Genomic DNA, 16,862 nt, shown 5'->3' with positions numbered 1-16,862 from the left:
AAATATATCAAATTTAGAGGAAAAATTTTTTTGTTTAATTTTAGAAAATTGCCCCTGCTTTTCTAAAAAAAAAATAATTGTAGAAACTTTATCTTATAATTCAATTTTAAAAAATAACCTATTACTACTTGAAAGAATTTTTTTTGCCAAAATTATCTCTCAATAAAAGATTTCAATTCTTTATATTTAGATTTTTCATTTTTTTTTTGTATAATTATGTTATGATTTATTTATATTATGTCAGTTAAAAATGAATTGAGAATTTTTTTTTAAAAAAGATTTCAATTTAAACTTAAATCTATTATGCTTTAAAAATAATTTACAAGCCAATCAGGTGGTGATTTGGTTGGTCCTTTTACTTATGTAGGGAATGAAAGGTTTCGAATTCGAGTTCTTTTAACCACAATTACTATTTGGCCCCATAAAAGTATGAAAAATATTAACAATAATAGTAGCTTTTAGTATTTTAATTTTTTTATGAAAAATATAAATTAATTAATTTAATTAAAATGTTTAATAAAATAATTTATAAGTTAAAATATTTAATATATATAATTTTATAAATCCATAAATGTTTGATAAATTAAAATGAAAGTCCAAAATGCCCTCAAAAGCAACCGAAAGGTTCGTTAGCTAAAGAAGAGGAGGAAACTGCTGCTGCGTCATAGCACGCTTGTGAACAGAAATAACAGAAAGAAACGTGACCAAATCGAATTACTATTTACCTCTGGCATTTTTACTGTCTATTATTATGTCTCATAAAGTGTGATTACAAATCATTGGGACACCTTTGTACCTTTTAACCGTTTTTCATTTTTCAGGCCATCTGGTGTCGAAGTCGATTGGTGGGATTAATTTGGATTTGCACGGGATAGATCCGGAAAGAGACAAAGCGGACTCTCATTTCGTAGTTACAAAAAATAAAATGTATTCTTGTAATTGTATGATAAAGTATGTTTTTATCATAATATTTCCAAAATAAAAGTAAATTTTTTTTTTTTTTTTACTTTTGATATAAGAGAAAAATAAATAAGGAGTTCTCATTTCACTTTAAAAATTCAATTGTTAAGTTTTTATCGAGTGGATGTAAAATGTAAAACTCTTAAAAATAATTACTATATAGTTCTTATTGTTAGGTGAAATCTCCGATAAGAATCTCAATTTTTATAATTTTACGTTATTATCTTTTGGTATTTTATAAATATTTAATGAAAAATTAATCATTAGACTTTATTGTGTAACGAAAATAAGAACTAAATAATGTAATTTTGAAAATGAAGTTCCTTATTAGTGTATTTGTTAAAACTTACAAATTATATCGTAATTACCCCCACAATAATTTTGATAGTATATTTTTTTTTTTGAATATTTAGACTTCATTTGATATAAATGAACTTAAGATATGGAATTTATTTGCAAATGAATTTTAAATAGAATTAATTTGTGAAAGAATTTTTCATGTTTGGAATATGAAAATTCATTTGCTTTTATTCCTAAATTACCCTTGGCATAATTTTTTTTCGGTATAAACCACCTGTATCCAGACCCAATTATCACAGATTGCCTAATCCGACTCGGGACTCAGTCACAATTTTATTTCAAAAGTTTCACCTTTTCTTGGTAGATTTTAGTTTAATTATATTCAAATTCATATAATTGAATTCGTAAAATTTAATTCTTTATTTTTTTTCATACCAAACATAAAAAATTTTAGATTTGTAAACGAATTTCCATAAAATTTATACGCCGTTCTGCGGATTATATGACCCATGCGCTTTTAGGTTGGTTGAATTCTGTAAGTGGCGTAGCTACCGAGATCAATGCAGTATGGAATTAATTTATTCCAAACAATGAGTTGGCCTTTTTTTTATATATTATTTACAAGATTTTGGAAAATGAGTTTGTGAAAGACATAATACACGGGAGTCAAGGTATAAAATAAAAGCATGAACAAGAAATTTTATTTCATTTCACAATAAAATAATAATTCTCCAACATTATAACATAAAGACATTCCTTTTTCATTTTAATAGGAATCAAATCAACAAAACATAATTATAACTTGGAGTAAGAAAAAGAAAACACAACCAAATGCAAAACAGGGACACATTGGCAAAGCACATTCAAATTAATAAGAATTAATAGTATAACTTTGAAAGAGAAATATAAAACTTTGAGTTGGTTGTTAGCTTAAAAAGAAAGCAAAAGGACACTATAGTACCCATTAAATTGGAGGTATGAGTCAGTGACTGACTGATCATCCAAAATCCAATTGCTTAAAAACAAAGTGATATGGTGATAATACATTTTTATATAAATATTTAAAAATAATTTAAGACTATAAATCATGAAATATCTATCAATAATTTTCAAAGAAACTATCATAATCTCATGCCCTACATATGCAACAGTTGAAACCATGCATTTCACAATGGAGTTTTGAAGTTTAAATAGTTAAAAATTAGGTTCCCTTAGTACAAAAGTTTCATATATACTTATCTCTTTAAGGTTGGTTGGGGCCACTAGGAGATTGCACAAGTTCCTGTTAATGTCACAATTCAAACAACATAATTATGTAACACATCACAGTCATTATAGTTGTACAATCTTAATCCCATTTTCAATTCTACTATTAACACATAATGCCACTTTAATATATATAGTTGTACCAACGCTACTTTTATTTTCGATGAACCCCTTAAATTTTTTATTCAATTAATATACCCTTTTTTTATAATTATAATAAATTTTTTAAACATCTATCCACTAAACATATAAACTATTTAAAAATATAATTTTTAAATCCTTTACCAAAACAATTTAATTGTTTATTTTTAAATTGACTTGCAAGTTAAAAATAAGCAAGGCAAATTAAACGCTCTAAATTCAATCAGTCAAGATCAATTTGTTTGTATCTTCAGGGATAAAAGAAAACAGCATTTTAATAAAGTTTTCTAGTAAAGATCAATGTGCCACAAGGTTTGTTTTGTAAAGTTAATAAGTGAATTCATATAATAATAATGAGTTTCAAATGAGAAATAATAATGTGCATAAGCAACAAAATTGAAACAGTAAAAGAAGTCTTTCATATCCTTTCTGTAATTCATCAATTCCTAAGGGAACTCTTCAGCACAACAGATACATATTCTCCCTCCTTGGCAGCAACAACGTTTTCTTTTTAATCCTTAAATTGTATATTACAAAACATTGCAGCGTCTCAAAATCTTACAATTTCACAAGTGCTAAAAACAGGCTACATGTAAAACTACAGCAATGGAGATCCATATTAGTTAAAACCTCAGAGGGATTTTTTGTTATTCACCTGTTAACATTTCAGTATGCAACTTTCTTTTGACCAGTCAGTAAGGTTTGGCTTATTGAAGAATCAAGAATGTCACTACTACTACCTAGCAAAGTTCCGTAAGGTAAGGTACCTAATCCGACTCGATATTCAAAGCATTCAACATTACACAATAAGTAATCAAATTAAAGGCAAAAGCAGCTCACCAAACAACAAGAGCAGGTTATATTACAAGTTTTTACTACTCTCTCGTTCTTTCACTGTTCAAATAGGTTCAAATATATATTCACAGGCTAAGAAGATATTTTCCCAACTTTGTCTGCAACACAATGATACGAAAGAAACAAGGCATTTAGACCGCTTCCATTATTTTACCTAGCCAATATCACAATCAAGGGGTAGCAAACCATTTCTAATTCTGTATAGGTCTTGTTCCGTATTACCCCATGGCATATTTCTGTGTCCAGCTGCGAGCAGTGGCCTCATACTTGACCTTGTCAGTCTTGTACATGTGAGCGATTTCAGGCACAAGCGGATCATCAGGATTCGGATCAGTCAACAGAGAACATATAGACAATAGCACCTACTGAAAGAAAAAACAGATGGTTACTATGAAAGATTCCACTAGTACAATGCTAATACTTCTAGTGTTTTTGAATTTAACATGAAAGCTCATCCAAACTTCAAAACCATTTTAAATGTGCATTTAAATACCAGTTCGAGACAGTATATCTCACCATGTCTAGATATCTTACTATCAAAAATGTTAATGCAACTAAAACAGACATTGAAAAAGACTTGCAGCCCAACTGAATGGGCACAAGGGCAGAGCAAATTTGTAGTTTGGGTTGGGGGCCATAGAAAATAAGTAATTGACAATTAAGTTTCCTTGAATTATATTTGTTACTTGTGCATTTAATATATATATCCTTAAAATTGCAACTATTAACACACCACATTTAAAATTTTTTCATATTATGCCACAATTAAAAATATTTTTCTCTCATTTTTACATCCGCTCCCCCTCATATATGTTGGAAGTCTTGTTCTGCAACTGCTTGCTTGGGTACAAGCAGGAGTTGAAGGTCACTGTTGCAATTTCAGAACATTAAATAACATTTTAACTAGAAGAGATTCCTCCTTTGACTTCCATCATTTTACATTATTTTCTTACAAGGGAATTAAATATTATGTTCAGAAGGGGGAACATTCAAAAAGTATAACTACTTCATAGTCGTGATGGGAGATTAAAATTTAAGAAACTGCATACTAGAACATGTCACAACTCACAAGTATAGAGATCAAGGATGGTGATAGGTTAAGTATGGGGCTAGTTTTTTAATACCAATACCCGCCCGCAAGATTAAATGCAGGCACGGGGTGGAGCGAGTCAGTTTTAGTAAAAAAAAAAAAAAAAAAAGTAGAAAAATTAGTAAACATAGGCTAAGATCAAAAGGAAAAAAAAAAAAAAAAAAAAAAAACAGAGCTTGTATGAGCAGGTCGGGTTTTATTTTTAAAAATCCATATCTACCCCATCTTCAAATGGATTGGGTTTTACCCACCCCAGTCAGATTGGGTTCAAATGGGTATCCAACAATCCTATCACAGGCTAGAAACAATTTGCAATACCTGACATACTACAATAATTCGCAGCAAACAAACTCAGGTACCACCATCAAGCAAACAAATACCAATGTGATCAATCTTATGATTTTTACCAGCATTACATAGATAATTTAATCTATCAACCTCACATTAGATAAGAAGCATCATATTTTTAACATTGTGCATCAGGAGCATATATTTATCCCACATACAGAGACAGAAAGAGAACAAGAGAGACCATATGTATACATCATATTTCCTTAAAAATGGTTGATCTGCTGATTGTTCATGAACATTCAATTTATCAAGCTTACCAATACCATGCACCTCAGTATGTAAAAACAAATCAAACCTTGGAGATAGTTAGCGCTGGGCTCCACTGTTCCTTCAGAATATCCAAGCATATGCTCCCATTACTATTAATGTTTGGATGGAAGACTTTTGTCCTAAATGCAACCTGATATATACATTCCATCATTAGGATCATATCTCCACAATGCCAAAACCAAATATTCAAAACGCAAGACATTGTCTGACCCCAAGAAAAATAAAGTACAACTACCATGAGAAATTGACAAGAAATAAATCAAAATTTGATTACTCCAACATATAAAAAATGGGGGGAGAGAGAGAGAGAGAGAGAGAGAGAGAGAGAGAGATGGACAGAAAAGGAGACTTTAAATACAAACAGCACATGCGTATCTGCCGGGAAAAGTACTAAAGATAACACTATACTAATAAATACTTCAAAAGTATCACCTTTCATATGCAAAGAGAAGCTCAAATATATCATTTTCAATTCAAGAATGTCATCAACTAACATATGTAGAACTAAAAAAAATATAAGAAAATCAGTAAACTTCTAGAAAAGATCATATGATTTCCCATTTAGGTATACAGGTGATTGACTTTAGCTAGAGTAAACCTCACATCCTCCACGAATATAATTTAGCTATCACCCATTCTACTTTCTCTTTTACTTTGGGCTCTAGCACCGACAATGAAACTAACTTTGATCCAAAATTTCAGAATAGTGAAAAAATTATATAGCAAATCCTCGACAACTACCATATTTGAGCACGCTTAATAATTATACAAAGACCCACTAGATAATTATCCACAGTAGCCACTCAACACTTGAGAAAAGATGCAAATTGATAATTTAATGCATCTCTTATCAAATCAATTACCTTAGGAGGCTTAAAAGGATAATCAGGAGGGAAATGAATAGAAACTAAGAAGACTCCTCCTGCATAAGGACTATCAGTAGGTCCCATAATTGTTGCTTGCCAATGGAACATGTCCTCAGCCACGGGACCTATATCATTACGATGAGGAGATAAACATATATATCACAAATACATACACACAAAACAAATTAAAGTTAAAAATTGAAGATCAATAAAGCAGATAGCTATGGAAATTCGAAAATACCAGCACTGCAAGAGGTAGGAGGATCTTTCTGCAAATCTTTGAGCTCTTTGAGAATGCGCTTGGACGCCATGAAATCGAATTGATGAAATAAATCCTGAAACTCATAAGAACCAGTCAATCAGATACTAGATCAGTAACAGAAAGAGAGAGAAGGCAGAGAGAAAGACAGAGGGTAACCTGTGAGAGAAACAAAGGGTAACAGGAAGAACAGCAGATAGAGAGCACTTATAGGCCAGAGAGTAAAGAATTGGCTTGCTTCGGCTTCTAGAATTTTCGTTCTGGCATTGATTAGCGTAAGATCAACGTCCGTCGTACGCTTTATTCATTTATTTATTATTTATTCATTTTGGTTTAACCCAATATTTTCAAACCCGACCCGGTAAAGACAGAGGATCAAAAGTTAAAGGATTGATAAGTAATTAATTTAATATATATTAAATATTTTATTAAAAATAAATAATTTTATTAAAAATAAGAATACTAACATAGTTAAATTTCAGAATAATAATGAGTTTAGCAAATCATTGAAATAAAATTACATATTATAATATTTTGAAAAAAAAAAGTTAAAAAGTTTAGATTTAATAATTGCTACTTATATTCTAATAAAATTAGAGTGATTTTCAATAATTTCTACACATGATAGGTTTAATAATTATATTTTTTAAAGTTATGAAAAAGGTGATAGAAATTGAATAAAATTTTATCTAAGAAAAAACTTATTGATAATTATAATTATAATTGTTTTTTGCTCATTAATGAGTGATATATTAATTCTGAGAAAAAGTAACCTATTATTAAAATAATTTATTTAAACAATTTGACACGTCAATATATTTTTCTTAGTGGTTAATATTTCAATGGAACATGCACCAAAAGTATGTTGGACTAGCAAAATATTGAACCTGTCAGACCAATTGAACCGATGGATCTGATCCAGATTTAAAAACTATGGTTTCATCACCTTGTTTGGTTAGGACGTGGAGAGAATTATACGTGTAAAATCATTATCATTTTTGTAAAATTTTTAATCAGAAATATTGTCAACTTTTTTTTTAACTGGCAAGGATATCCGAGTGTCCTTTCATCTCCCGTTAAAAGACCATTTAATAGTTAGATGAGATATTAATCCCTTTCAGACCATGTTAAAAGGCTTTTTTAAAATATCAACTCTATAACTCGATCATGAGATCACCAAAGGTGGAATTTAGTCGCTTCAATCACTAACCATGCTATCTTGGATTATCCTTATAAAATTTTAATTATTATATTTTGTGAGTGATATTCATTTTGAACCAAGTGACTTCCGCATATCAGATAAGACATGAGAGAAATTTTGTACAATTTTGTCTTTTTGAAAACTTGCTCACCTAGCAACTGCGTATGAATTTAAAATATTAAATGTTAATGTAGACACTGTGCTACCAAATTTTATTGATAAGTAAAATCTATTCGAATTTGAAGATCTAAATTCTCCAACAACAAAGAGTTAATAATTCATTTTATGTTTCAAACTATAAACACAACTTTTCACACGAGGAAACATGAGAAGACACAATAAATAAAAAATGCATATCCCCGCTAAAAGAGTATCACAAATACTCTGCATCTATTTTCCAAATAATCACAAATTTAGAAGTTATAATAAGAAAACCAAATAAAACAAAAAAATTTTTTCAATTACAACAAAAACTTATTTATTTAACTAAATTATCTGTTATCTCACATTATTAATATTAATATATGTAATATATATAATATTATAATGATGATGGTATAATTGCAAAACATGATGGTATAACTTCAAATGGGAGCAACTATAATGCATCTTTAAAAGTTAGGATAAAAAAATTTATTTTGAAAGATTTAGATACAATTGTAATTTTCCAAAAAGGTTCGGCTTTTTTTATCGTTAGCTTATAAGTTTTTGAAATTATTATTTTACTATAATATATTACTCAAAAGTCCTATTACTTTTTTGTTGGTACATTAGAATTTAAATGAATTCAAAAAGGGATAACTGTAATACTAAAAACTAAGAATATAATTTCCATCACTGAAAAAAGTATTTATGGAATGGGATAACTACAAATTCGAAACGAGAATAGTCTCATATTCAAAGGATATTAAGATATTCGAGATTAGGGGCGTCAAAATGGATCATAACACGAGAATACGATTCTTCTAACATGAAAATTAAATAGATTAGAAATGAGTTTAAATGGATTCGTATTATAAATAAATGAGTCATTTATGGAATGAATTTAAATGGGTTGTTTACGTGTTAACTCATATAATTCATCTAACTATTTAATTAAGAGTGAAAAAATAATTTTATATATAATATATATACTAATTGGGTTATACGTATTACATGTGTCAAGTCAAGTTTTTTTTGACACGCATGGTTCATATATAACACTTTTAATTAGAAGGTCTATATTGTGTTTACGAATCGTGTTCGCATTAACTCCAATCATGTCGCATGTTAAATTCGAATCCGTCGCGCCAATCGGGTTTTAACACCCCTACCCAAGATATAATAACAAAATTATATAATAATTTATCACTTTACATTAAAAATTCATTCCTTTATATTTAAATTATAAAGACAATAATATATCTTGTTAATTTAACTGATTAGAAAGCCAATAAACTTAATTTGTTCCTTAAACTGACGGCCTTCAGTTGACAGTCATTGCAATGTCCAGTGTAGCCATCTTCCTCATATGCAGGAGATCAGGAAATTGTGAACCTCCTTCTAAATATTCCTGTGTACCAAATAAAACTGCACAACTAAATGGAAGAAAATTTCCAAGGCCATGTAACTGAAAAAGAGAAAGAAAAATGTTACCTGAAACCAAAGATTTCAACTTTGCATTCTTTAGGTTTGTCAGCAAAATCAACTTCAAATTGCTTGATGTCCTGACATGCTATTAAAGAAGGCATCCCATTCATCTTTAATAATCCAATTTCAAACCCAATGTTTCCACTTAAAACAATATCTAGAACTATCTGATTGTTCTTTGCACTTGCTTGTAATTTCTTGGCATAATCTGCATTAACCAAAGAATTCCTGACTTGGGTTCTCATGTTCAAGAATGTCAGGTTCTTTGCCTTCTGGGAAAATCCGGCTACCATTGTCTCTCCCAGTTGGATATGATCCAAGAATAATTGAACCTTTATCCGGCCATAGTCGAGGACAGTCTCTTCATTGTCGTTGAATACCTGGATTTGTGTTAGAACATTAGCATCCAAGAGAGTGAAATTTCTGTCTGGAAAATGTAGCCAAGGGAAGTCAAGCTTTGAAATGGAAACTATAGGCAATGCTGGTTGGAGTTTGAATACGAATACAAGGTAAATTGTGAGAATGAAAAATGATGCAAAGAATAATCCGAAGAACATCCATCCGTAGCATAGGAAACAATGTGAACGGTTTCTTTCTTCTTCTTCGTCTTCGTCTTCATCTTCTTGCTTTAATTTTTCTTCTTTCTCTTTGGTTTCTTTTTGTTCTTCAAGCTCCTGCTCCGGTTCTTCCGCTACAGAAGGGAGCGGGAATGCAATGGAGAGGATTGACCTTTTTGAGGAAACAGGAGAAAGATGAGGAGGAGGAGGAGGAGGAGGAAGAGAAGGTGGAAGAGGGTCTTGCAATGGGGGAGCTCGAGAGTAGCTAGAAACCCCCATTCTAGCTAGCCTCATTATTGGAGTTCCATCGTCTCCGAGCCTGAAGGATAACCAGACCAAATTTTGTTTTGGATGTTGGGTGTAATTTGTAAGTTTGAAAATGTTGGCTTTAAGTTTTCCACGTTCGGAAGGACCTCATCCATTTTTGGTAAATCTCATTGTCAATGCTTGACTGCTTGTAAAACTGCCACCATAGCGGTTCAAAAAAAAAAACAGCCATTATAGCAAAATTAATAATAATAATAGTAATAATAATAATAATAATAATAACAATAACAATAATTTCATTCAAGTTTGTATGTTTTATCTCTCCCCCTCTCTCTGTCTGAAAACCTAAAAATTCTTTTCTCTTCTTTCACGGTAGCCCTTCTTCCACAGGCAGCTACCAGTGAGCTCTCGCCGTTGGTCACCCTTTTCTTTTTTTTTTTTCTGATTTTTTGCAAATAATTCTCATATTTGTTTACTGATCTAAATTATTATCGTCCATATATTGAATTTATTGTTGCCTTTGAAATTTTGTCCTCAGATTTAATTTTGAGTTATTATTATCACAATTATAGTAATTCGGTCTAGAGTCTTTTATTATTTGGATAGTTATGCAGAAAGAAATACATATCTCCTCTCCAATAAAATGAAGAAATTTGAAAGTAATCAGATCGGACTTGTAGAAAGACCATGAAATCAAACAGTGGTCATGAATAACCACCAAGTAGAGCAAGCGATTGCCTATGATGTAAATATTATATTCTATCAACTCGATCATACACTTCAAATTAAGATTGTGTTTTTATTTTTTTAATTCTTTATATAAGCAATTTATAATTAGGCTTTCTATATAAAAATATAAAAATATATTGATTTGTATCTTATATTTGTATACAGTTTCCAATTAATTTAATGAAATTCTAGTTAAATTTTTCTCAAAAAAAAAACACAATAACAATAATAATAATAATAATAATAACAATAATAATAATTTGTATCTCTGCTTTTGGGCAGTTCAACCATCCATGGAAAATATGCATTCCCACCAGCCAAAAGTATGAAGGAACATTTGAAAAATTATTGATTCAAAGGTCATCAATTCATTCAGAATGTTGAATTAAATATTACAACAAATCAAGAGAAACCCACCTAATTGAAATTTTTTAAAAAATGAAAGCTAAAACAAAGCTGAAAATTTTTTTTGGACAAATTCACACTATATGAAGCTGCACATGCACATAAGACTTCGAAGAATGCTTTGGGAAACCTTACAAGACATGTTCATTGGAAATGTTCAATCTTGATCTTGAAATGAAAGAGCAACTTTTAGTCGATCATGGAGTCTGCAAATTTGAGTCCTTAGATTTATTCTCCTCAGAAGATGGCCGGTTCTCTGAGTCGGATTGCCGAATTTCTTCAATCATTCTGACAACTTCATCCATGTTTGGTCGCATGTCCGGCACCTTTGCTACACAAGCCATCCCAATTTGTAACATTTGCACCATTTCTTCTTCAATATTTTGGTATCTCATCAGCTCAACATCAAAAACCTCAGCTGTCCACTCTTCCCTTACAACCGACTGCACCCAGCGAGGGAGATCGACCATGTCGTCACGTGCTGGTGATTGGAGTGGAGCTTTTCCTGTCAGCATCTCAAGCAGGAGCACCCCAAAGCTGTAAACGTCTGATTTATGAGTGTGTTTACGGGTTTCAATAACTTCAGGCGCACGATAACCTGCACTCCGAGATGGAGTTGCAGGAACATTCATAAGAGGGGTCAGGCCAAAATCAGAGATGCAACCATCATGTTCTTGGTTGAGGAGGACATTTGAGGACTTTATGTTTCCATGAGTAAATTTCGGACCACCTGCAGAATGGAGGTGAGCAATTCCCTTCGCAGTTCCGAGAGCAATCTTTACTCTAGTATCCCAGTCTAGTGGAGTTCTACCTGCTTGCCTATTTCCTGTCATCAAACAAAGGTTGATTTTACAATATAAGCAAAATTATCTAGATATGGAAATAATAAGTTGCTGCAAATGAAATTATCCATAAATTCCATGTAAAAATAAATGGAAACATCATTCAATTGCTTGTAAGGCCACTTGTAGAAAAGCTTCTTATGGGTTAAAACATACCATGCAAAAGTGCAGATAAGCTGCCACCTTGGATATAGTCATAAACTAGAAGCTTCTCATCCTTTGAGTAATAATAAGCGCGGAGTGGAACAACATTTTGGTGCTGCCCAACCCTCCCCACAATCTCCATCTGCTGTTCAAAATCTCTCTTCCCCACCAATACTTCCTTCAACCTCTTCACTACAACTGTTGTTGATTCCTCCAATACAGCCTTATAAGCAGTACCATAACTACCCTTTCCTAATACTTCAGCAGAAGCCCTTAATAAATCCTCAAGGTCAAAATTGTACGAGCAACCTTCAAAGAACACCAGCTTGTTCTTCTCAGGTTCTTGCACTCCACTCCCAAACTCCTCCTTGGGCTTCTCGCCCCTCCCACCACTAACAGCCTTCCCTTTCAATACACTACTACCACCGTTATCCTTTTTCTTCAAACAGCAGCACAAAATGATTAAAACGAGAAGAAACAGTATTGCAAACCCTCCTACAGCAATGGCAATTATGGCTCCCATTGCCAGTTTTGTTTTCGAGCCTCGCTTATGAGGGGTTGCTGGTGGGGGAGAGGAAGCAGGAGAAGGGGAACGTGGAGGCACAACAGGGGAGCAAGGATTAAGAGGCAGTCCACATAATAGAGAGTTTCCAATGAAGGATGAACTGGGGAACTTTTGAAGGGACAATGGAATGGAGCCATTGAGATGGTTGAAGCTTAAATTCAAACGCCTAAGCCTAGTGCGGTTAAGATCAGGAATGGGTCCAGAAAGGGTGTTGTTCTGTAAGTTCAAACCTGTGAGTTGTGTCAAATTTGCTATGGTTTGAGGAATGTTGCCTGAAAAAGAATTAAATGAGAGATCCAGTACATTGAGTTGTGAGGAAAAAGAAGTAGGAATTTTGCCAGAAAAGTTATTGCGCTGGAGGTAGAGGTAGTGGAGTGATGGAAGAGAGGTAATGTCAGAAGGAAGATCACCGTACAGAAGATTGGATCGAAGACTAAGGACCCTAAGGGCATCTAGTTTACTTAGTGTATTGGCCGGGATATGGCCAACAAACCCCACCCCAGGGAGTCTGAGTCTGATGACACGAGTATGATTAGAATCGCAAGTGACACCCACCCAAGAATTACAGACTGAGGAAGTAGAGTTCCAATTGAGTAACCGACGATGGGGTACAGCAGCGGAGAAGTTAAGAAGGGCCTGCTTATCTGAATTAAGGTCAGCATTGGCTAGAGGAAAAAGGGGAATTAGGACAAAGATGAAATGAAAAACTGAAGCCAACGTCATGAGGAGTTAATTTGCACCGGGTATAAGCCTGGAGGCCTCACTTTTCTCCTGATTCAGAGCAGAGACAATGAGACAACATTAGGTGGCAAGCAAATAAAGAAATCACATCAAAATTGCAAGAAAAAGCCATGTAGTTATGCACTTGCAACCTAAATTGACACAAAAACAACCTCTAATTAGATTTATATTTCTCAGGTTTAAAGCAAGCAACATTCTTTTCATAATAGTGACATACAGCAAGTAAGTGACAACCTCTCACGAGATAGCATTTCCAACTCCCTCTCTCAAACACAATTCTTCAAGGCTTATTGCTGAGATTTTGAAGTTCAAAATTGAAATGTCAGTTCTGTATTAGAATTCCAAGTTCCTTTCTCAACAAACTAGTACGTACCAGTAATTAATCCAATTACCACAAACCTGTAACACCAAGACAGCCACATACACTTGAAATAAGTACAACACATCATTTGCAGTAGCTTGAAGATTTTTTTTTTCCTCTGAAATAAAAGGACCGCCTACTTATGATGTTAGAAGTAGTTAATAATGTAATTTTTTAGTGGAATTTTGCAGCAGTTATATACTCATGTTTGCCATTGAAGAAATAAAAATAATGACAATAACAATCTTGTATGGGAAGAACCCAAAACAGGGGCAAAGGCATGCAGTAGTTCAACAACCATTAATAGATTTCAACATCTTTAACTAAAAACGCTTTCCACTAATCACTCTCCACTTTTCTTATGGAAAAAGTTAAGCTCATTCTTCTTTTTTTCCCCTCGTTATTTATAACCAGCTCCTAAAGAAATGTTAAGAACAATTAGAAAAAGTAATCATATATCAAAAGCAAGAGCAAAAGGCATCACAAAATGAATAAAGCAAACAAACGTGTAATACTTTTTGGTATCATATTCTATTGCTCTCTAGATGGAATTCTTGCTCTGCCATTATAATAACTACAGGGCAAAAACATTAAAAAAAAAAAATATTGAATACCAAAAGTTCAAAAAGACAAAGATACTAATAATAAACAATGGCTTTTTTTTTTTAAAAAAAAAAAAGGGCTACCAAAGAACCCAATTTATAAGTTTTCTCATCAAAGGGCAACCTTTAAGGAAATTAGAAGTAGACAATAATCAATTAAAACACAACAAAGACCCCAAGAAGTTGTAAAATACCAGAACACGCGCCTATGGACTCCCCCTTGGAAGGAAGGTTGCTGTAAGCCTGTAACATGCTACATTGACTGCTAACACCATTAAAATATTAAACTAAACCAGAAAACTGTATCAATATTAAAGTTTAACCATACAAAAAGAAGTTCAACTCAAACTTAAATTTTCTTTTTTTCCTAAAAAGACGCTGAAACAGTTGAACAACTAAGGTACATTCAGCATCAAAAGGCAAATAAAGAAAAGAAAAGAAAAGAAGTTGAATCTTGTGCTGTGACCACCTAAAAAGTCTGAAAAAATAGCATTATTGAGATCTAAACCCAAATTTAAAGTAAAGCAAACATCACGAACGAAGAAAATTCTCTTGAAATAATCCAATTCAAACCCGGAAAAATTTTAAAAATTAAAACTTACCCACATTAGCTAGGAAGGTGAAACATTCTTGTTAGAATATAAACTCACTAATCATCCAGAATGAGACAGATCTAAAATGCAGCAATAAAATGCAAACCAAATACCCAATTACCCATATCAAATAATCTAAAAAGCACCAGAAGCATCAAAAACTGAAAAAATGAGTTAAAAATGGAAGATAAAGTAAAGAACCTGAAAGCACGCAAAATTCTTTCATACCCAGTAAGCCTTTTTCAGCTAAACAAGCTCCATTTAAGCTGCTAAAAACTCATAAAGCTCCCAAAAAGGACCCAACAATTAAGAGAACATGAATCTGTATGAAAAAAATTGTTCAGATCCAGCATTAAAGCTTGAATTAGCTGAAATGGGTAATTTTTGAAACAACATTAGAATTCAAGAACTTCGAGGATTTTCTTTTACCCCCCTCGAAGGACAAAGAACCCAAGATTAGAGCAGCAGCATTTAAGAGGGTATAAAGCAGAAACAGAGCAGGTATGTTATGTTTAACTTTGGTGTTTTATTTACTTTGAAGCTAAAAAAAACAATACTATTCAGAAAGAAATTATGCGCTGAGGAGTAAAAAAGAAGGGGAAAAAATTGAAAAAAAAAAAAAGTGGAAATTTATTTGTAATGACAGAGAAGATAGGAATAGAGAAGAAGCAAAAGAGAGTGAAGACCGGAACAGAGGGAGAGAGAGAAGGTGAAATGGAGACCAAACAGAGGAAAAGAACTCTTTTCGGGTCGGATTATTACAGTTTTGCCACTGTGAACTGTGAAGTGATAAACTAAAGCATCTTGAAACTTCAAACTCGCCTTGCATGTAACGCTAAGGTGGCATACTAGTTTTACATGGAAAAGGAAATTCTGTAATTTAATTAATTACTTTCTTCCTGTTTTTTGTTTGTTTGAAAGGATAATTAATTATATAGTTTGAAAGGATAATTAATTAATTAATTACTTTAATTATCCTTTCTTTCTTTCTTTCTTTCTTTCTTTCTTCGTTTTTTTTTTTTTTTTTTGTTTGAAAGGATAATTAATTACTTTCTTTCTTTTACTATTTATATAGTTTTATAATTGCATTTTAGAAATCAAGTAGTCTTCAAAGTTTCAAAATTTTTTCTACTCTTTTTTACGTTAATAAAAAACCATTTCACATCGTTATCGTTAATGCATTTTACACCATTTGTGTTTATTAATTTGATGATGGTTAAGTACATCTCATATAAATAGGAAATAAAATATTAAATAGGAAATAGAATAAATATGTTAAATATAAATACGCAATGTAAAGAAATAAAAAATAAAAGATATAGAAATAAATATAAAATAGAAATAAATAAAATTTCAATTTCTTTCAATTTTAAATATTCATATTCAATTTTAATATAATTTTCCTTTTGAATTCCTTTTTTTATTTTCTAATAAAATTTCTAATATGATTTAAAAATTCTAAACAACTAAAAAAAATGAAAACTTTGTTATTTTATTTTGAATTTCCCTTTCACAGAGAGAATCCAAAGTGAAGGTGAAATGAAAAGACGAAAGGAAAGTCTTATTTCTATATTTATATAATGTATATAAATAAGAGCAATGTCTATTTATGCTCTGTCACTAATATGTATTAATATTAAAAAAATAAATTTTGAAATCAGAGTAAACGTAATGGAAAATTATAGTCGATGAATCTTGAAATGAAAAATGTACCAAAGTATACAAAAAAACTTATTAACTATTGGGCTGAATTGATATATAGTATAAATTTTTCCGCACTTTTATAAAAAGATTTTTTCGTGACTTGAACTTATGATCTCTACGTCACAAGCGGACTAATTTTATAAACATAGAAATTTCCAAACTTT

The 16,862-nt window shown here is 31.6% G+C and overlaps 3 protein-coding genes across 7 annotated transcripts; all 3 read right to left on the bottom strand.

Moving 5' to 3' along the window:
• Positions 1–3,466: 3,466 nt before the first annotated feature.
• Positions 3,467–6,661, bottom strand: LOC105638670 (ubiquitin-conjugating enzyme E2-17 kDa). Its single transcript, XM_012222508.4, has 5 exons — positions 6,518–6,661; positions 6,341–6,434; positions 6,097–6,224; positions 5,259–5,363; positions 3,467–3,884 (listed from the first exon to the last, which is right to left on the bottom strand). Exons 2-5 carry the CDS (start codon positions 6,408–6,410, stop codon positions 3,741–3,743), a joined length of 447 nt encoding a protein of 148 aa, XP_012077898.1. The 5' UTR covers positions 6,411–6,434; positions 6,518–6,661; the 3' UTR covers positions 3,467–3,740.
• A 2,219-nt stretch (positions 6,662–8,880) lies between these two features.
• Positions 8,881–10,090, bottom strand: LOC110010174 (uncharacterized). Its single transcript, XM_020681789.3, has 2 exons — positions 9,195–10,090; positions 8,881–9,111 (listed from the first exon to the last, which is right to left on the bottom strand). The coding sequence occupies exons 1-2, from the start codon at positions 10,037–10,039 to the stop codon at positions 9,102–9,104; spliced, it is 855 nt and encodes a 284-aa protein (XP_020537448.1). The 5' UTR covers positions 10,040–10,090; the 3' UTR covers positions 8,881–9,101.
• Positions 10,091–11,067: 977 nt separating this feature from the next.
• Positions 11,068–15,784, bottom strand: LOC105638647 (putative inactive receptor kinase At5g58300). Of its 5 annotated transcripts, none has more exons than XM_012222488.4 (4): positions 15,196–15,784; positions 14,596–14,663; positions 12,145–13,468; positions 11,068–11,972 (listed from the first exon to the last, which is right to left on the bottom strand). In XM_012222488.4, exons 3-4 carry the CDS (start codon positions 13,418–13,420, stop codon positions 11,344–11,346), a joined length of 1,905 nt encoding a protein of 634 aa, XP_012077878.1. In that variant the 5' UTR covers positions 13,421–13,468; positions 14,596–14,663; positions 15,196–15,784; the 3' UTR covers positions 11,068–11,343. The 5 variants fall into 5 exon arrangements, with proteins under 5 accessions (XP_012077878.1, XP_020536838.1, XP_037497235.1 ...); XM_020681179.3 differs by lacking the exon at positions 14,596–14,663 and adding an exon at positions 13,673–13,837; XM_037641307.2 differs by lacking the exons at positions 14,596–14,663; positions 15,196–15,784 and adding exons at positions 13,673–13,731; positions 13,812–13,843.
• Positions 15,785–16,862: the final 1,078 nt, after the last annotated feature.

The sequence above is a fragment of the Jatropha curcas genome, chromosome 9 (assembly GCF_041381405.1).
Source record: "Jatropha curcas cultivar XTBG-Jc1 chromosome 9, XTBG_Jcur_1.0, whole genome shotgun sequence".
NCBI lineage: Eukaryota > Viridiplantae > Streptophyta > Magnoliopsida > Malpighiales > Euphorbiaceae > Jatropha > Jatropha curcas.
The sequence above is the reverse complement of the archived record's forward strand: the minus strand, read 5'-3'. Positions and strand labels throughout refer to the sequence as shown.

What these genes read in the sequence shown, in the direction of transcription:
- LOC105638670 (XM_012222508.4), bottom strand. Translation starts at nt 6,410, where the DNA reads ATGGCGTCCAAGCGCATTCTCAAAGAGCTCAAAGATTTGCAGAAAGAT. An exon ending in TCCTACCTCTTGCAGTGCTG is followed by an intron (nt 6,225 to 6,340) that starts GTATTTTCGAAT and finishes GTAATGATATAG; the next exon opens with GTCCCGTGGCTGAGGACATG. An exon ending in CAGCGCTAACTATCTCCAAG is followed by an intron (nt 3,885 to 5,258) that starts GTTTGATTTGTT and finishes TTCTTTCAGTAG; the next exon opens with GTGCTATTGTCTATATGTTC.
- LOC110010174 (XM_020681789.3), bottom strand. Translation starts at nt 10,039, where the DNA reads ATGAGGCTAGCTAGAATGGGGGTTTCTAGCTACTCTCGAGCTCCCCCA.
- LOC105638647 (XM_012222488.4), bottom strand. Translation starts at nt 13,420, where the DNA reads ATGACGTTGGCTTCAGTTTTTCATTTCATCTTTGTCCTAATTCCCCTT. An exon ending in CTTATCTGCACTTTTGCATG is followed by an intron (nt 11,973 to 12,144) that starts GTATGTTTTAAC and finishes GTTTGATGACAG; the next exon opens with GAAATAGGCAAGCAGGTAGA.